Raw genomic sequence first — 20,025 nt, forward strand, 5'->3', positions numbered from 1 at the left:
CCCCTCCCACTGAAATGTCCCTTCATATCTTCTCTATCTTACTCACCCTTGGCAAACCTGTGTGTCTCCTCTTCCTGAGTGCTCTCCTTCTGAATTCCCACTTGTCCTTTGTCCTCTTATCCTGTGTCTTAGTGGCCTGCTGCACCACCCCACTGCAGAGAGAACTCCTTACCCACCTTGTCCTCAGCGGGGGCTCCTCTAAGCCTGTGCCTGTTTGTCTTACACATGCCCAGTGCCCAGACCCCACTCCTGTTCCAAGATCCCAATAAAGCAGAATGGAAGAGAAAGCCTTTTCAGATGGATGCCCAGGGCTGGGAGAGAACTGAAGATAGGAAGAGAGGACATGAGGGTCAAGAAGGGCCTGAAGCCTTGGAGATGTGGCTGAGGACTACAAGTCTCTTCCTAGCAAGGGTCCAGAAGAGGATTTCTGGGCGGTAGGTGTTATAAAGAGTAGCGTGTCAGAAATGTGTTGAGATTATGTTCAGGAACACTGGTGGGGCGTTCCAGGAGCTGCAGCAGTAGAATTACAAGGTGGAGACTAGCCTGGGATACATAGTGAGAGCCTGTCAAAACATCAACAAAAATACTAATTGCACAGTAAGAAAAACATTTCTTTTTCTATTTTTTTTCAGACTCCTGATTCTCAAGGAAAGAATCTCAATTCCCCTTAGCAGCCTCCCCACCTGTCAATCATCCCAGCCAGTCCTTAGCAGCCTCCCCACCTGTCAATCACCCCAGCCAATAAAATCAAGCCCACCTTGAACTCAGATCCTGCAGGAAGCAACAACATCTATTTAGACACGTCTGCCACATCGGTTTCTATGAGTGACAACTGATTTTCACCTTTTTCCTGTAGTAATGTAGGATTCCCTCTACACATATGCCTCTTGGAATAAAAAGCAAGCCAGTTTCCCAAAATGAGTAAGGTAAATATTTAAGTAGGTGGTGCAGGACATGTTAATTAAAATAGACTAAGTAGGTGGAACTGAATGGTAAGAGCATTTTGCAAGCCTAACACACAGGACATCCTGAGGCCAAGGCTCAAGCAGAGTCTGATCACTCTCTTTGCTTCTCCATGGTTCTCCATGGTTCTAAATCTCTATTCACAGCCCTGCCTATCTCTGTGGGAAACACCCAGGACCTGGCCTCCATGTGATTCGAGGCCCAGACCCACTCCCAGCTTTGACACAGACACACTGATATCACCAGCCGTATTGTCACAGAAACCCTAAGTCCCAGGGCTTGGAGGATGGGTTGGGCCATCTTGGGTAGGCAGCTTTCAGGGAAAGCAGCTGCTTCCGGGACCCTGTTTTGAACAAATGCATTCTTCTAGATTTAGTTTGGCTTGACTTAGCTCAGGTTGACTGGGCTTAACTTGATTTTGTTCTGTTGTAGGGTCTAACTCTTGTAGCTGATCTTTAGTTCATGATTCTCCTGCTTCAGACTTCAAAGTTCTAGGCTTACAGGCATCTGCTTGCTTTCCCTGAAGGTTACACCTATCTGGACCTATCTGGATCCTCTGTCTGGATCCAGAAATCCCTAAGCATTCCCTCCCATCTGAGTTCAAAGCATGCACGGGCCTTTCCCCTGTGTCTGGATCATCTCTGCATGGGCTCCAATTCCTCTACCTCTGAGGTGGAGTCCTCCCCACTGAGCCTCTGAGGCAGTGTGGCGGAGACAACAGTAGCTTGCCAGTGAGGCAAGCCTGGGCCACCAGCAGTCTCATGTTCCTTATCCTTGTGGCTTCGACTTCAGTTTCCCCATAGAAAGTCCTTGCATACAGAGTTGCCAGGAACATAAACACAGTGCAAGGTGGGGAAGTCCCAGTGTGAAAGCCCAGTGGTCCATGTGTGTGCAGCCTTTCCCCTCCCCTTCCTCCCATTATCTCTTCTTCCTATTCTCCCCCCACCACCACTGCCAACTCTCCCATTCCATCTACCCTTCTCTCCACCTCCACCTTCCATCCCATCCTTTTTCCTCCCCATTCTCCTTCACCTCTCCACATCTGGATCTACTTCCAACCCAAGGAGGAGCCAACCAAGCTGGGTATCATGAGCCAGATGTGAATGGGTGCTACAGTTTTGTACCATCTTCTCCTTTCTTCCAGCTTTGCCTTGCATGGGAAAGGCAGTGCCGTGGATGAGGAAGCTGTCTGCCCTGGATTGAATAAGAGACCACTTCCTGGCTGCGTGACCTGGATCATTCTTTTACCCTCTCAGAGCTCCCTCCAACCCCTACTTCCCACTCCTCCCAGTAATGAATGAGGAAAAAGATCTCCTATAGCTCAGGATACCCTGCCTCAGGTCCCTATAAAAACAAATCCTGTCTCTCTCATCCATGAAAATTCTAGCACATCTTGGGACATTATCCTGATTGTGAGCGACACTGAGTATGCTTTTTTCCCTTACTCTTGGACCATCTGGATGACCTGGATTTAACCCTCTTGCTGATTATTAACCCATCCCTTTAGTCAATTGGGCCCTTATGGCAGTCTCCCAACTACAGTCCCAGCCCTGAGTGCTGATGAAGCTAAATAGAAGAGATTCAAGGACCAGAGTGTCAGAGAGGGGAATCCTGAATGAGTTCTACCTGTGAGGTGTCAGGGGATGGGGTCCCTACTCAGTTGCATGGGAACTTAAGAGAAGACAAGGCCACAGAAGCCTGCTTGTATCCAACCACCTGAGCTTTCTGGCCCCCACTTTCTTCCCACCACTATATTTTCTTGAGCTCAGGTTGGGCCAGAAAGTCCTGAGTCATCATGAAGCTGGATGCTGACTGAGGGAACACACTCGTGACTCACAGACTCCTGTCCTGGCTCACGGACCCACCCCTTCATGATCCACCTATGCACATGGGCACTTTGGGTTGGTGCATCGCTGGAGGTGCCTACATGTATCTTTCAACGGTGACTCTTTCTCGTTGAATAGTCACCTGCCACCACCCCATCTAGCCAGATCCCACCAGACTAAGGTGCCCTGGTGCCCTGAGCCTAAAAACCTGAGTCTCCCCTCTCAGAACCAGCTTCCCCATGGTAAGTTTTGGGTGTATCTTTCCTTGACCATCTACTGTGTTCTTCGCATTGTACTGAGACTGAGTATAAAATGATGAACAAGCCCCAGTCAGTAAAGCATCTGTCCCACAAACATAAGAACCTGAGTTTGGGTCCCACGCAAAAAGCCAGGTTTGGCAGAACACGTCTATATTCCTACTGCTGGGGAGCAGAGGCAAAAGGATTCCTATCCAGTCTAGCCAAATGGGTGAGACTTGATAGATGTTTTAAAAGTAAGTAGAGAGCAATTGAAGAAGAAACCCTACTTTGACCTCTGGCCTACATGTGTGTACACATGCAAGTGGGCCTTCACACACATGCGCACATACATGTGAACACATATACACATATAGCACACACATACACATACACACACGCACACACACCAATGATAAGCAAGCCCTGTCTTTTTGAGTAACTGTAGGACAAAGCAAACTTCTCCTCCAGCAAACATAAAACTCAAAAGTGAAATAAATGTCGTGGGTGACCGAATGGCGAGCTTAGAGGAAGCCTGTGGGTGTTCTGAGGGATCAGGAGCAGTCACTTGAGGGGTGAGCAAGAGTGAGCAAGCAAGAACGATAGATGACCCTCGCCCTGAGATAGGGACCAAATGTCCTAGTGTGGAAACAGGAAAGTGGTCACCAATCAGACAACCTGCAGGGCTAAAGTACAGCTTCATGCGAGGCTTAGACGAGCTATCGAATGACTGCTGGGCTCAGCCCCAGCATGCCACAATACATTATACTGAGTCTGTGACAATGGGCATACTTCCGCCCTTCCTCTTGGTCCATCTGGATGATATGAGTGTCAGGCGTCTTGTTTATGACTAGGACATCCTTCTAGTGCACTTACACCCCCCTTAAGACCAAGAGCTTGGGTCAAAGTGGGTGCCGTTGAGGGCATATAGTTCCTCCCTCAAGGAACCCGAAGACTGGGTGTAGCAAGGTTCAGAGTCTAAGACTTGGAGCAGCATGGTCTCCCTTAGAAGAGGAGAGCACCGGAGAGGTGTTCTCCATCCACTACCACAGCCCGTTCTGCATTCAGAGTATCAGCAGCTCCTCCCACATTACATTCAAGGGGTGTGGGGCCACAGCCCTCATTTGGTCCCGGACTCTGAGAGGCAACCTCTCATGCTTCCACCAGGCGGTGCTATCGAGTCACTTTTCTGCTCTGTTTCAGTGGTGGGGCCAGAGCCCAGGTCTCCAGTGGGTGCTGCAGCCTTTCAGGCCCGTGAATAAGAGAACTAGTCATTAGTAGAAATCTGTTGTTGGCTCGACCTTTCCCTCTGAATGTGGTGGTGAAAATCAGGAGAGGAGGGTGTCCAGGCGAGACCCCAGAAGTACTGTGATGTCTGTCTGCCCTTTGTTCCTCAAGCCCCTGGAATCCGAGCCCACTGCTTAATGCCACCCCCGCCCCATTCTGAGATTGCTTATAGCCAAATGCCCTCGAGCAAGTCTGCCTTTTCCCTGTATTCCTTCCAACCGCAGTGGCAGCCGTCCAAGCAAGGACAGAGGTTGCTCCCCCATTACGCTAGCGCTAAGGAACTCATGCTCTCAGAATCCTCCAAAGCCGGTTCCACAGGGGAGAAATCAAATGTCACAGGTAGGGTGATGCCGGGAGATCTGCAAGTAGCATTCTGAGCTTCCGTCTCCATCACTGAGTGAAGCTGCGCTTTGCTTTCAGTCCAACCCAGATGACCCCCTCAAGTGTAAACAACTCCCTTTATTCTATGTCACACTTGACAGGAAGCTCATTGCCCTGATGGGCACCCTGATATCTCTCCTCCCTACGGATCCAGTCTTTTTCCCAAGATGCACTTCTTCAGATAATGCTCACCCCCAGCTCAATCTTGCAGAATACTACGACTCAGATAAAAAAATTATCCCAGAGTTTCAAAGTCATAGACCAGTCATGGCTTTCCTGTCATGTAAGTAGGGACAAGGGACACTAGCAACACTTCATTCCTTTCACTAATAATAAATAACTCGCCTTGAGCTGCCACAGATCGCAGAGATTAGTTACAGGAGAGCGTTCAAGTCATCAGCATTGTATACTGAAGGTATTTCTCCTCCATCTTAGGGAAGAGGAAGGTGTGTTCTCTATCCTGCCCCAGTTCTCCAAGTCTGGTGAAAATGGGAACCCAGGACTGAAACTCAGGATTCTCAAGTCCAAGGTTTTAGGCCCCTTGTCCAAATTGTCTTTCTTCATTCGCCCGCATTCGACTCTACCTAGAAGTTTCCATCACCCAGCCAAATGAACAAGCTATTGGAACTGATACAGAGCTAATCAACTCTTTCCTAGCCCCGGGGACAGCAAGCCCTCCCCACCCCTGGCATCTCTGACATGCACCCAGATAAAGCTCCTCCCCTTCCTACTCCTTAGTCAACCACAAAAAAAAGCAAAACTCACTCCTTCTCCAAGCAGAGGCTGCTAATGTCCTCACTATTGAGCCCACTCTGGCCTTAAACTCACAACAGTCCTCCTGGATCCACCTCCCTCGTGCCGGCTTGCATGTGTGGCCCACCAGGCTCAGAGGTCAGCCTGGCTCTTAAGGTGTAATTTACTCATTAGATTTGTATGTCAATCACAAGACCCAGGTTATATCATCCTTATTCTACAAATGAGAAAACTGAGAGCTAAGATCTCCAAGGTCACTAAAACAGAACAAGGCCAAGGTTAGAAACCAGTTAGCCTATTCTGGAAGCCTCTAGAAATGCTCTTGTCATGAACAGTACCCAGCATTGCTAACACAACCTTGCCTTGAGCCTGCATACTCCAGGTACTATGCTAGACAATGTTCTTACAGACTGTGCTTCCAGTCAACGTCTGCAAGACCGGGAGACAGGACTATCATCATCCCTATTTTATAGTTATGAAAACTGAGGCTTAGAGAGAGGATCATCCACACCTTCTAAATAAGTGGTTCTCAATGTGGAGGTTGCAATCACTTTGGGGTCAAGTGACTTTTTCACAGGGGTCACCTAAGACCGGCAGAAAACACAGGTATTTCTAATACAATTCATAGCAGTGCCAAAAGTACAGTTATGAAGCAGTAATGAGAATAATTTTATGGTTGGGAGTCACCACAACATGAAGGACAGTGTTAAAGGGTCCCAGCATTAGGAAGGTTGAGAACCACTGCTCTTAATTGACCTAGAATAGACTCAATTCTAGACAGTCCAGGTCAGGGAGATACCACCACCAACAGAGCATGAGTTCTTACTTGGGGTTCACAGAGTATTAGGGTACTAGTAAACCCCATAACATTGCACACAAAGTTTTCTACTCATCTAGAGATGGGATATATAGAAAACTGTATAATTTCTGGTACAGAGTCTTCTTAAAGGATCACAAAACTGTTAGGAATCCTTAACCTAAGGCCAGTGAGATGGCTTAGCACGTAGACGTGATTCTCAGACCCGATAACCTGAGTTCAATAACCCAAACCCACGGTGGAGGAAGGGAACCAACTCCCCAAAGTTGTCCTCTGACCTCCACATACACATGCACCCACACATGTATCATGCACACGCAACAACAACAACAGTAACAGCAACAATAATAATAATTTTATTTTTAAAGAATCCTTCACCTCGCACACTGTCTGGCACCTAAAAGCACCCCATATCTGGTGAATGTGTGGGCAAATGAATAAATGAAGAACTACACCTCTGTCCTCAGAGGTCCCATGACCTGGTACACACAGTTACCTATATCTTCTGAGGTGGTGAAACCCGACCTGGGACCTGAGCCAAGCCCGCCCCCGAGCCCTTTCTCCCAGCCCCAGAGGCCAGAGCCAGGTGCTCTTCTGAGCTCCAAGGCAACTCTTCCCACATCCCTCCCACCCCCACTCCTGACAATGACCAGGGAGGCAGCGATTGTGCAACTCAGAAAAAGAAGCTTTATTGCTTGCCAGGAAGGACGAGGGTCAAGCAGGGGGTGAAGCATGGAGGGACAATGCAGGGGCTCTTCCAACAGTATCTGCATCTACGCAGGAGCCTCTCAAGCCCAAGCAGCATCTAGCAGCCTTAGTTCTTGGTGCGCAGGACCTGCTCGTGGGTGGAGACCACCTTGCCGTCGTGCACATCCATGACCTTGGTGCGGATCTGGCGGTTGGTGGAGGTCACTGGAGGAGGTGAGAGAGAAGGCATTAGTGAGGCGGACAGATGGAGTATTCTAAAGTGGAGAGAGAAGCCAAGAAGCTGAGGAGTAAGCTGACTCCTGTTGCCCTCTGTCCCATTTGCTATTTCATGCTGCCTCATGTCCAGTCTGTGTCCTCAGACTGGAGCAGTTTTGCTGTCCAACTAGACCCAAGGCCATTAGAAGGTCCGACTAAACCCAAACCCTTCAAAATAGAGGGAATGCTATCTGGTGCTCTCCATGGTGCTGATTTTCATCACTGTAGAATTTACCCAAACACCCATTGGAGGAACAAGGTTAAGGTCACCAGTTTAAAACTCTGAGGAGAGTTAGAGAGTGTGGTTGTTGTTGCTGTTGTTGTTGTTGTTGTTGTTGTTGTTGTTGTTGTTGTTGTTGTGTTGGTTGGTTGGTTTGGTTTGGTTTGGTTTTTAAGGGACTCATAGAGGGTACTGAGTAAGAACAATTGGCTTAAGCCCCAAGAAAATTCTAATCTAGGTCATAGATCTGCAGCTGAAAGATCTGAAGGTATTCCCGGGCCCAAGTTTGATGTGGAGGAGAGGCTTACCGTCTCTGGATGATTGAGAGCCAGAGGAGAATTGAGACGATGAGGAGAACTGGGAAGATGAAAGGCTGCAAAAGCAGAAAATGGCAGGACTATTAGACATCTGAGGACATTTGTAAAGGGCAGGGGCATGAAATAAAGGGTAGCCCAGGCACTCACTGAGCATCCTCGCCCTCCAGCAGACGGCGGTAGGTGGCGATCTCCTGCTCCAGCCGAGTCTTCACATCCAGCAGGATCTTGTACTCCTGATTCTGCTGCTCCATCTCGCAGCGCAGCTGAGCCAGCTGCTCCTCAACACTGCTGATCATCTCCTGGATCTGGGCCAGCTGCATGCAGTAACGGCCTTTGGTCTCCTCCAGGTTATTCTCCAGGGATGCTTTCTGTGAAAGAGAGAAGTAGGGCAATGGATCACTGAGAATGGCCATGCCCCTGCCGTGAGTCCAAGGCCAACCCTTACATGCAACGCCATCCCTACCATGCTGAGCTGGGACTGCAGCTCGATCTCCAGGTTCTGCATCGTGCGCCGGAGCTCGGAGATCTCGCTCTTGCCGCTCTGCACCAGTTCGCTGTTGGTGGCCACCTCGCGGTTCAGCTCCTCTGTCTGTGAAAAAGAAAGCACCATTCACACCAGAAAGCCCTGGAAGGCAGGTACTCTGCAGTCCTTCCTGTCCAAGTGACACCCACCTTGGTGAAGAACCAATCTTCGGCATCCTTGCGGTTCTTCTCTGCCATCTTCTCGTACTGATCCCGCATCTCGTTCAGGATGCGGCTCAGGTCCACACCAGGGGCCGCATCCATCTCCACGTTGACGTCCCCGCCCACCTGGCCTCTCATGGAAGCCATTTCCTGCAGAGACAGAAAAGGTCCCATAGTCAAGAGCCACGTGGCTGGCAGGCCTTTCCAGCAAGAGGTGATTCCATCTGCTATTCCGTTGCTTCTTAAATTGGCTTTTCCACTTTTCCCTCACCTCCTCATGGTTCTTCTTCAGGTAGGCCAGCTCTTCCTTGAGGCTCTCGATCTGCATCTCCAGATCAGCTCTGGCCAGGGTCAGCTCATCCAGCACCCGGCGTAGGCCATTGATGTCGGACTCCACATTTATGCGCAGGCTCTGCTCTGTCTCAAACCTGGAATGATTCAAGAGAAAAGTAATGAGCTATCCACCCAGACACACTGAGAGCTTTGTTCTCTTCCTTTACACATGATTCCCAGAGTTGGCACCCGGGGTGTTGTGAGAAGACAGTGCCCATTGGTTGCTTAGGTTTGAACATTCCTAGGGTCCAGAGAAGAAGGAAATCCACCCTTAGTCATGCGCCTGAAAGAGACACTTCCAGTTTCCCAGACAATAAGGCTCGAGGCCTGATCCTGGCTGTGGATCAGAATCTCCTAAGTCACCAGTCACAAATGACTGAACCCAGATCCAACAGTGGAGCCCAACAGTCTTCTAGTTTACAAGCACCTCAGGGGATTCTCCCCGCACAAACCAACCCTGGTTAGAAAGCACTGATCCAAGATGCCCCGCCCTACACATTGGAGGCTCTGAGCAACCACCGAGCAAACTCACTTGGTACGGAAGTCATCAGCCGCCAGGCGGGCATTGTCAATCTGCAGGAGGACATTGGCATTGTCCACAGTGGCTGCCAGGATCTGTAGAATGGAAAAGCCAGGGGTCATCAGTTAAACATATCTGTAGGCAGACGTCACCAAAGCCTGCACTAGCCTTCCTTTCTTGCTCTTGCTTGATTGAATCCGGTTCTTCTCATCTCCTGAGCCTTTGTTTACCACAGCAGCCTGAGAGGCGGCCCCACACAGTCAGCTTCAACCCAGGACTTTGACTCCTGCTCAACAGAAAAACTGCAAATAGTTCTGGCACCGGGGCTCAAAAACCCCAGAATTCAGATCTTATTACTACCACTCACCTGTAAAACCTGAGAGGGGTCTCGGGGTTTTAAAGTCCCCCTAAGGCTCCCTACAGAGCCTTCATCGTCTGGATCCTCCTCTCGGTACAGATCAACCCTCTGCAGACACACGCATTCCTTTCTAAGCCCATGGGGCATGGACCTCAGGTGGGACTTTCCCAAAATACAAAACCTAACTTGCCCAGAGGATTAGAAAAAAGGAAACCTGAGAAGAAGAAAGAAAGGAAAAAAAAAAAAAAAGACAGAAGAATCCCTGAACCTAATCTCCATAACTTATGCGAGGCACAAGAGCCTAGGAGATTTAACAGGAGGAAGAAGAGGGGCTTTGGAAGCACAACCCCACCAGGCTCCCTTCAGTTTGGAGTTAACATACGGGCCATGATTAGTTGTGGGTGTGGATTTTCTATGTCTGCCTGGTTATAGGGAGAGGCTATCTGGTGCCAAAGCTCATGGGCGGCGGCAGCCTCAGCCCAGACTAACAAACTAATGAGCGGTTTGGGTGTCTGCCTTGGTGGGTCCCGTTACAGCCTCACTCCTCCCTTCTGCTGGAGAAGTAACTGCCTCCCACAGCAGAAGGTGAGCCAGCTGCACTCTAGTCTCAGATCTGCACCCCCTCTTGATCTTAAGCAAGTCACAGCACCTCTCAAAGCTTCAACGTCTCCCTCTGCAAAATGTTACGGGCAGAAACATTGGTCTCGTGCGAGCTAAGGATTGGAGCCCATAAAAGCATGTGGGAGAGAAGTTTGGAACTAGAGACTGTCCTGTCTAGGAGTCTAGAGATGATCTGAAGCCTTGGATTGGCAAGCCCCGCTGTCCATTTGACCCACCTTGCTCTTCAGGTCCTCGATGGTCTTGAAGTAGGGGCTGTAGTCTTTGATCTCAGTGGGACGCTGCCTCTGGTACCAGTCACGGATCTTCACCTCCAGGTCACTGTTGGCCTCTTCCAGGGCACGCACCTTATCCAGGTAGGTGGCCAAGCGGTCATTGAGGTTCTGCATGGTCACTTTCTCACTGCCAACCAGGAGCCCATCGCCAAGACCACCACCAAATCCACTACCAATACCACCACCAAATCCACCACCAATACCACCACCAAATCCACCACCAATACCACCACCAAGTCCTCCACCAACACCACCACCAATTCCTCCACCAAATCCACCACCAAAACTGCTGCTGCTGAAGCCCCCACCATAGCTACTTCCAAGCGCATAGGCTCCCGCAGAGGAGAAACGAGACATGCCCCCGTAGGTGCTGGGAGCCCGGCAGGATCCTCCAGCCAGGACGGAGGACATGCGGCTAGAGCCACCACCGATGCCACAGGAGCCCTTCATGGAGCTGGAGGAGGTGAACTGACGGCTGCAGGTGGCCATGGCTTTGAGAGAGGTGAGCAAGTGAACAAGTGAGTCGGCAGAGAGAAGAGAGAGCCACTCAGGTAAGTTAGAAAGGGACGATAGTGCTTTATAGTGATGAGGAGGGGGCGGGCCTGGCGTATTCCATTCCCCCTGGCTTTCATCACTCCCAGACCAGCGCCAACTCCTGATCAGATCCCTCCTCTCCTCCGCCTCATCATGTCTGTCATATTTTACTGGAAACTCATTGTTTGAAGTGTTTTGGGCATTCTCGTCCCGCCAGGCATGATTCATCAGGGGAGGGGTGGGCCTGCAGGCTACACTTTCCCATGAGGCTCTGGGAGCCACAGCCCTTAGGAACCCACACTCTGGGCTCAACTAGGATGACAGAGTAGGGCCTTACCACACCATAAACCTGCTGACCTGTTAGTTCCCATTAAATGGGTGGGAGAGTCCTTTATTACATGTAGGAGAAGACCACCAGAGGGGGAGACGGGAATGTAACTGGAGGTACATCAGCGTGGACACCCTCAGCAGTATCAGCTAAGGACTGACCATCTGTCACATCCTCAGCCATCCAGTTGGCTCAGAGTCCAGGGCGCTCCCCCTGAGCCCTGGGTACAGACTCTAATATTCACCACACACCTACACACAGGTCTGTGCCATTAGCTATTATGTCACCAAAGGTCACAGAGACACAGCCAGAGACACTGAGTAAAGGCACATAGTCAGGTACTTCTCAGAGCCCTAATTTGCTCTTCTCAAAAGTGGGAGCAAAGAGACCCACCCATTGTTTCTACTGCAGAGAGCTCCGAGGGCCCAATGGGACAATGCTGTTAAATTGTTGTCAACTTTGTGCGGCATGAAGTCTGGACCTCAAAGCAGGTAAGGACCCACGCCTGAAAGAGAGATTTGTTTGTCTGTTCCTTTGTTTGTTCCCAGCCCCGTATGACCCCTCACATGCCAAGACAGCTGAGATGGGAGGCAGAGGGCTGACTCAGACACCCTCACTTGATCCACCACGGAGCTCACCCAAGGCACGTGTGGGAGGAATGCAGGCCCCTGGGAATAAGGCAGAACTGTACCATGGGCATAGCCAAAGTGTACAAGAGGGTTTCTGACTTCTGAGTCCCTGCGGACCAGGGGACAGCTCTAAGAGCCCAGTTAATTCTGCTTCAGAGGCTTGCATTACAAGCCTCAGCTGTTCCCAGAACACCCACTTCCTGCCCCACACACCCTCTGCCAGCCCCTCAGCTCCACGGACCCCTGCAGGCATGTTGGGAGGAATGTGGTCGTGTCTGGGACTGCCTGGCACGTCCTATCTTCCCAGACAGGCCCCAACAGCCCCTGCTGAGGCTCCTGCCCTGTTCTTGGTATCAACTGCTCCCAGAAAGGACGTAGCACCTTCGATAGCCAACCCCACCTGACCCTGCCTGCGACCAAAGCAGAAATCAACACCCTCCCCCGCCAACAGGGCTTAAAAGCTCAGATGACAATGCTAAAATGGACTCTTGAGGCTGAGAGCTCCCCCAAATTCTGCCTCTCTAAGGACTAGCAAGGATATGAGTAACCTGGGGCCCCACCCGGCTCCACCCACCCCTAACAGACACTTCTAATCTCCTTCCAGAGAATATTCTCCCCAACCCTGGCCCAGCCCTGCAATTTCCCCGGTACTAAGCAGAGGGGATTTGGGTTGAGAGAGAGACTTCGGTTAGAAACTGTGTTGCTATTGGGTAAGGTAAGAGGAGGGGGTATCCTTCCTGGAGAAAAGGACAGCATCCAGGGAGATCCACAGGCAGGAGCAGAGTGAGGAGTTCAACTCCAGCTTCTTTAGTGACCTAACACCCTGAACCAAGGAAAGCCCTGCTTCCTGTCAGTCAGTGAGACTCCAAGCAGCCTTCTTCCCAGTGTTCCTTCTCTTCCACCAACCTACCTCTCCCTGTCCTCCTCTTTTCCTACCCCTCTACTCCTCCATTCTCTCATCCCTCTGCTCCTCCTCCTCCTCCTCCTCTGGTCTTCCTCCGTACACTGCTTTTCTTCCTCCTCTCTCCCTTGCTCCTCCACCTTAGCCAAGGGGAACACAAAGATGGTAGGAAATGAATGTCAGATAAACACACACGGTCTAAAGGGGAGGCCTTTGCCAGTCAGCACTCCCCACCGTAGACTGAATCCCCAAGGCCAACATTCCAGACTCCATGGTCAAAGAGCTGCCCAAGGCCCAGCCAATAGGGCAATAGGAAGAAGGCAGCACACTCCTGTCCCCTTGGTGTGGATGAGGAGTATTTTCAAGACATGTAGTCTCTGGGGCAGCAAAGGTTAATAGGTTAGAATGGGGATCAAACAGGCATCTCTGTCCGATGGGACCTTGCACACCCCTACCTCCTGTAAGCATGTTTTCTGTGAACACCACATCTCCCTCTCTTCTACCTGTCTAAGAACAAGGAGGGAAGGAGGGGCCTGGGCAGCCCGCACTCTGTGGTTAGTGAATCTCCTACACCTCCCTGTGGTGGGGAGATCTCTGCCAACCCAAACAGGTGAAGGGACTGGGCTAGGCAGCCCCCACACAGCGTCATTGTGTGCTGAGGTCTGGGTGGAGCTAAGGAGTTGCATCTTCAGGGAGGAGGAGCCAGGGCTGAGGAGAGAGACCCCGCCTTGGTGGAGAAGCCCACAGGCGAGTGGGAGAGATCCTGGAAGAGACCACCCCTGCTTTTGGAAGCCTGTTACCTAAAAAGGACAAGAGAAGACCTTCAAAGTTGCCTTAGAGAGGAGCGAGCCTGAGAAAACTGAGTCCAGTCTGCCTCTCAGGACTGCCCGTCCCGAGTCTTCAGACTCAACAGCTTCAACAACACACGCCTGCTTGTGTTCCCCCCACAGTTCTGGGAGCCACATGCCCCAGAGAAGATGGAAGAATCATACTCTATCTGAAGACTCTAAGGAGATATCCTTCCTGGCCTCCACCAGCTCCTGGTCTCTTCAGGAGTCTCTGGGTTTAGGGCAAAACCCCAAACTCTTCCTTTGTCTCACCACAGCCTGACGGTGCACCTTTTTCTGCCTCTTAAGTTCCATTTATTGGATCTAGTGACCCCATTCCCCCGTCCAGTGTGACTTCGTCTCTGTCCTTACCATATCCGTCCCTACAGAGACCCTACTTTGGGAAGAAGCTACACAAACGCTCTCCACTGTGTTGCAGACTGGGTGCTGGTAGCCAGCTGTGGAGGTGGCAGGGAAAACTTGGCAAAGAAATCTTGGCAGGAATAGTTATGATAAGAGGTGGGCAGGGACAGTCGGGAGGTTTCTGGAGAAAGCAGCTTTGAGCTGTGCCAGTTGGGGTACAGGGGGCGGAGGGGGGGGTGGAGAGAGGCAAAGCAACAGGGAGATACAGGCAGCTCAGTAGTGGCTCCAGACTTCCCACCCCACCTTTAGCTTCCTCACAAACTCTAAGATAGAAGGTGCATTTTAGTTTTTATTTGGTTTGGGGTTTGGTTTGGTTTGGTTTGGTTTTTGTTTTGTTTTGTTTGGTTTGGTTTGGTTTGTTGTTTTGTTTTGTTTTGGACCAAGAACTCCCTATGTAGCCCAGGTTGGCCCCAAATTTGTAATTTCTACCTCTCTACTCCTTACCCCAGTGCTGGGATCACAAACCTTTGCCACCATGCCTGACAATTTTTTTTTATTTTAAAATAATTTAGATTCTCAGGAGATTTTTCATGAAAGAAAACATTTGGTCACGTTTGGTGGTGCATGCCTGTAATTCTAGTTCTTGGAAGATGGAGGCAGGGAAATCATCCTCAAGACCATTATCGGCCACACAGTAAGTCCGAGGCCAGACCAGGCTACATAAGACTCTGTCTCTTTAATAACGATGACAATGATGATAATACAAATAACAACAAATTTTAAATGTTCAAGAAAAGAGTTCAGAGAATACATTGTACCTTTCAACCAGCTTCCCTTAACGTGAACACATCACAGGAGCACTGTGTAGTTTTCAAAGACAGTAAGTTAGCGCTGACACAGATCGTGTCATTAATCAAGCACAGACATTCCTGTAATCTTGCTGGCTTTCCAACATGGCTCCTCCTCTGCTACAGATCATAGCTGTAGATCCCACGCTACATTCCCTCATTCCATCCCCTGTGACTCCTCGGATCCAGGGCAGTTCCTCTACCTTCCCTGTTCTCCACCACCTTGACACCTTTGAACAGGATTGATTGACTGGCTATCTGGTATACCTCAGTTCCGGGTTTTCCTGCTCTCTCATGGCCAGACAAGTGCATTGCCAAGGAACCCACACAAATGTTGTTGCATCTTTCCAAGCATCTTCCTAGGTCAGAGAGGACAGGTACGTCACTGTGTCTTGTTGCTGATGAGTTGACCAAGTACAGAGGCTAAGACCTTGGGTTGGGATTTTCTACCTTAATATTTCTATTTTGACCAAGAAGGGACCTGGAGACTACTTACAAGTTTGATTTCACCTTCGTCTTTGACTCTCTAACTCGTGGCTCCATCAATGGAGGTAACTACTACCTATCACCTCTAGAATATGATTTGTTCTGGACTCCCTAAAGAGCTGCAGCTCCAGGAGAGGCCTGGGGGAAGCAGAAGGTCCATGCCTAGGGAAAGGAGTTTTTTAGTTTCCTCCTCTATACCCCAGGTTAAACTGGGTGTCCTAGAACTGTCTCTTGCTGCCCACTCTAGAACCCTGTTTTATGACTTCCTTTGGACAAATACTGCATGTTTCTCTTTTGGGTGTGTGTGTCTGAGAGAGAGAGAGAGAGAGAGAGGGGGGGGGGAAGGGTAAGAGGTGTTGGCATTGGGAGGTTTGGTTATCTTGCTTGCTTGCTTGCTTGCTTGCTTGCTTGCTTGCTTGCTTGCTTGCTTGCTTGCTTGCTTGCTTACTAGCTTGTGTCGGGCTCTAACTATGTAGCCAGACTGGCTTTGAAGTCACAGTGATCCTCCAGCCTCAGCTTCTCCTTAGTTTGGGGATTATAGACATGCTATTGTGTCTGGCCCAAGCATTTCCCTCAATCTGTTTTCTCGAGTCTTTTGGGGATCTGGGGGGCTTCCAACCTGCGGGAAAGAAATGAGCAGCAGGGTCTTCCCTGGCCACAGGTAAGGAATACAATCCCCAATCTCAAATTTGACTTCTCTACTTTTTCTAATAAAAGAACCTTTTTTTTTTCTTTCATGCCCCTCCCTGCCAAGCCTCAGAGAGAAGTCACTTAGAACTCAGAGTTGTAATTTTTGGGAAGCTGGAACCTAAGTAACCTCCGAAGCCAGAGAAGAGCAGCAGTTGGTCCTGAACAGGCTAGCAGGCAAGGCTGTAGGCAGGGAGCCATTCAGAAGCCTGGTGTTCTCCCCAAAGCCTAGAGTCCCCTTTGCCCCAGAGTGCTCTGCCATTGGCTGGTTGTTGGTCTCCTAGGCCAGCCTGACCATCCGGGTCACCTGTCCTTGTAAGAATCTGGCCGGTCTATATTTAATCCTCATTTGTCAAGGACAGGTTCCCTTGACATGAAGGTCCCCAAGAGACACAACCTCAACCTCGGCTCTAGAGTCTAGAGCAATGGTTCTCAACCTTCCTAATACAGTCCTTCATGTCGTGGTGACCTTCAACCATAAAATTATGTTGCTGCTACTTTATAAGTGTAATTTTGCTACTGTTCTGAACTGTAATGTAAATATCTAATACGCAAGATATCTGATACATGACTCCCCCATGAAGGGGTCATGACCCACAGATTGAGAACCACTGGTCTAGACCAGGGCCTTGTGCTTGCTAGGCAAGCACTCTACCACTGAGCTAAATCCCCAACCCCTAGACCAACTTCTTAAATTTACAGATAGGAATATAAAGTTGATAGAGATAATGAGACGTGTCCAAAGCACACAGATGCTCCTACTTCAAAAACAAAAAGCATTTAGCAGTGCCACAAGGATCTGGGATAGGCAGAATATATACAAGGTGCTATGCCTGCACCCCAAGATCATATCCAGGTTAAGTTCATTGGTGGTCAGATGACTAAGACCCAACAATTCACTAACCACCTTGGTTTCCAGCACAGGGAACATGCAGCTTTCATTCTCCAGCCCATTACCCATGATGCTCCACTGTGATGCTCATCACAAGCACCTACATTCCCAGCATCTGCCTTCATTTCTACACTTGCCCTCTCTCTGTTTCCAAATCCCTCACATCCCTTAGGACCAAACCTCTGCTCCACACAGCTTTGGAATATGATTTCTACAGACACTGCAGCATTGAGCAGATGCTCGTAAAGGACCGAAGGACAGAGGGTGGAGGGTGAGGTCTCAAGGAAGAAGAGAAGAAAAGGGAGTGTAGATAAAACGGATGGTAAATAAAAGAGCAAGTGGATGGATGGGTGCATGGGTGCATGGATGAATGGATAGATGGATAGATGGATGTTCAAATAGAAGGATGGAGGATGGGCAGATGGATGAGTAAGTGAAATGAAACAAAATGGAGGGATGAGATGGGGAATCTAGGGGATTAGCTCAGTAGTAGAATGCTTGCCCAGCATGTGTAAGGCTCTGGTTTGATCAGGGGTGTGGAGGAGGCAGGGAGCACTAGAATAAGTAAATGAATGAAACTAGGATGCATGGGTGGATGCATGGTTGGGTGTGTGGGTAGATGCATGGGTGGATGCATGAGTGGATGTGTGGGTGGTTGCATGGGTGGATACGTGGGTGGATGCATAATGGGTGCATAGATGGATGTACGGGAGAATGTGTGGCTGATGTATGGGTAGATGCATGAGCGCATGTGTGGGTGAGTGCATGGATGGATGGACAGACAGACAGACAGCAGATAGGTGGCTTGAGGGTGAGCAAAAGGCAGTTCTGAGAAAGGGCAGTCTGCCTAACCCAGGGCAGGGAGAGCAAGTTTCCTTGCTGATGCTTGAGGACCATCAGGATCCCAAACCAACAGAGAATGTGAAGAATGACATCCCACTGCTCAGGGAAGCACCTGAGCAGAGCAAAAGAGACAAGAACCCTGTGGAAACTACCAGCAGCTGAGCCTGGCTGCAGTTCTCAGCTTGGGGCTGCCCTGCCTGATAAAACTGAAAGCAGAGACTGGAGATCAAGAAGGTAGTGAGGCTCTCAGTGTCCATCCTGACAGCACTGGGACTCTCCCTTGGGGTTCAAAAAAGTGGTGCTATTGTGTTGTTGACAAAGGCCACTGTGGTGTCCCCACAGAACATGCCTGAAGGGAACAAACAGAAAGGAAAACACAAAGAAGACCTGCCATTATCCAGATAAGGGATAGTGGTGGCTCAGACCTGTCTTCTCCCAAGAGGGCTTAACCTGTCAGTTCAGGTTACCCGAACCCCTCTCCACTGCCCTTATTCTTCCCTTCCCCACTCCACCCCACCCACCCCATGACCTGAGCCCTCCTACAGTTCACCTGGATTCCTTAAAGAGCTGCAGAAGTGCTTTGCCTGGTAGGTACTTAACACGGTCATTCACTGTAATCACTCAGGTCTAATGAGGGAACCCCATTCTTTGCCACTGAAGCACACTGATGGTGGGGAATGAACAAGATTTCTCTGTTCTGCGGACTGAAGGGAGGTCAGAGTTGGGAAGCTGCCAGGTTGAGTAGGTGGCACATAAAGGCTTCTTAAAAAGAGAATCTTGACTCAGGGTCGGAAAGCAGGAAGAGCTCTGGAGGGTGGAGCAGGGAGGGCATTCCCAGCCAGGGGTGGGGCTGTGGGAACTCTAGCACCACAAGGTGAGTTGCTAGAGAGACAGGGTCAAAATGGCTGTGTCAGGAGTCCTGAGTCACCAGGACTGAAGGACAGGAACGAAGTAGCAGAAGCCACCCCAGTAGTTCTACCTGAATGGGGAAAATTAAAAGAGTGTTTTCCAGCAGTCAAGGGTTTGCGAGCAGGTCAATGTCTTACAGTCCATCTGCCCCCAGGATGAGGGAGGCTGCTTGGGACTCTGAACAGAATAGGGTTTTCACAGTCAGGAAGGCTGGGTTCAAGGCTGGGTACTGAAGGTCAGTTTTGGGGAAACTCAAATCAAGATACCCAAATGTTTGAATATCAATAAAGTCAGTTGTACATCAGAAAATGTTGAACAGCCAGTAACCTAGGAAAGAAATGGAATCTATACCTTGATCATACATTTATTGCAAATTAGATTCATGGAAGAGGTGGATGCTGTCACCTTATTCTGCCCAGCTTATCTATCATACCTTCCCAAACTCGCACAACTTAACGACTACAGCTACCAAATGCAGCGCTGACCTGAATGCCAGTGGAAATGTATCATTTGTCAAGAACCTGGGTGAGGAGGCTGGAGAGATGGCTCAGAGATTGAGAGCCGTGGCTGCTCTTCCAGAGGACACAGGTTTGATTCCCAGCATCCACGTGGCAGATCACAAGTAGATGTTAACTCCTGTCCTAGGGGAATTGGTGTCCTCCCTGGCCTCTGCAAGCCCCATGCACATATGCAGTGCACAGAAATACATGCAGGCAAACACATATACACATATAAAAAATTTTAAAATACTCTTTTATGCATAATCAGAATTATTTTGAATAATGAAAAATAATTGTTCTGAAGTTTTTATTTTTCACAACTTAATGGCAACAGACGTGACACACTTCTAAGATCTGTTTTCAGTAAGCCAGGCGTGCTGGCATGACTATACCCCTAGCATTTGAGAGGTAGAAGATCAGGATTTCAAGGTTATCCTCAGCTACATAGTGAGTTCCAGGCTAGCCTGGGCTACATGAGACCCTGTCTTAAAAAAACAGCAAAACAGAGCAAAAAGCAATAATAATTTTCATTATTACACATTCCCAGCCAATTCTTAAGTCCAGAAAATAAAATAATAACTCAAACCCGTTTGTACTGTTTGTTTTTTTTAGCTGTGTTAATTTGGTGTACAGGGAAGAGACGTACAGTAACATCCCATTATATAACACAACAACAACATGATATTTACAGATAAAATAGTCATAAAACACGTCAGAAGCACAAATA

The 20,025-nt window shown here is 49.4% G+C and overlaps 1 protein-coding gene across 2 annotated transcripts; it reads right to left on the reverse strand.

Annotated features, from left to right (window-relative positions):
- Positions 1 to 7,077: 7,077 nt before the first annotated feature.
- On the reverse strand, positions 7,078 to 11,046 carry LOC116908887 (keratin, type I cytoskeletal 14). Of its 2 annotated transcripts, XM_032912334.1 has the most exons (8): positions 10,495 to 11,046; positions 9,313 to 9,395; positions 8,719 to 8,875; positions 8,436 to 8,597; positions 8,227 to 8,352; positions 7,911 to 8,131; positions 7,755 to 7,819; positions 7,078 to 7,175 (listed from the first exon to the last, which is right to left on the reverse strand). In XM_032912334.1, exons 1-8 carry the CDS (start codon positions 11,038 to 11,040, stop codon positions 7,078 to 7,080), a joined length of 1,458 nt encoding a protein of 485 aa, XP_032768225.1. In that variant the 5' UTR covers positions 11,041 to 11,046. The 2 variants fall into 2 exon arrangements, with proteins under 2 accessions (XP_032768225.1, XP_032768224.1); XM_032912333.1 differs by lacking the exon at positions 8,436 to 8,597 and having other exon boundaries at positions 8,227 to 8,331; positions 10,495 to 11,040.
- Between the last annotated feature and the right edge of the window lie 8,979 nt (positions 11,047 to 20,025).

This window comes from Rattus rattus, chromosome 9, assembly GCF_011064425.1.
Source record: "Rattus rattus isolate New Zealand chromosome 9, Rrattus_CSIRO_v1, whole genome shotgun sequence".
Lineage (NCBI taxonomy): Eukaryota > Metazoa > Chordata > Mammalia > Rodentia > Muridae > Rattus > Rattus rattus.

Coding starts and splice junctions, on each gene's coding strand:
- LOC116908887 (XM_032912334.1), bottom strand. CDS start 11,040: ATGGCCACCTGCAGCCGTCAGTTCACCTCCTCCAGCTCCATGAAGGGC. Junction 9,396..10,494: donor TCGAGGACCTGAAGAGCAAG/GTGGGTCAAATG, acceptor TCCATTCTACAG/ATCCTGGCAGCCACTGTGGA. Junction 7,176..7,754: donor CTCTCAATCATCCAGAGACG/GTAAGCCTCTCC, acceptor CACCTCCTCCAG/TGACCTCCACCAACCGCCAG.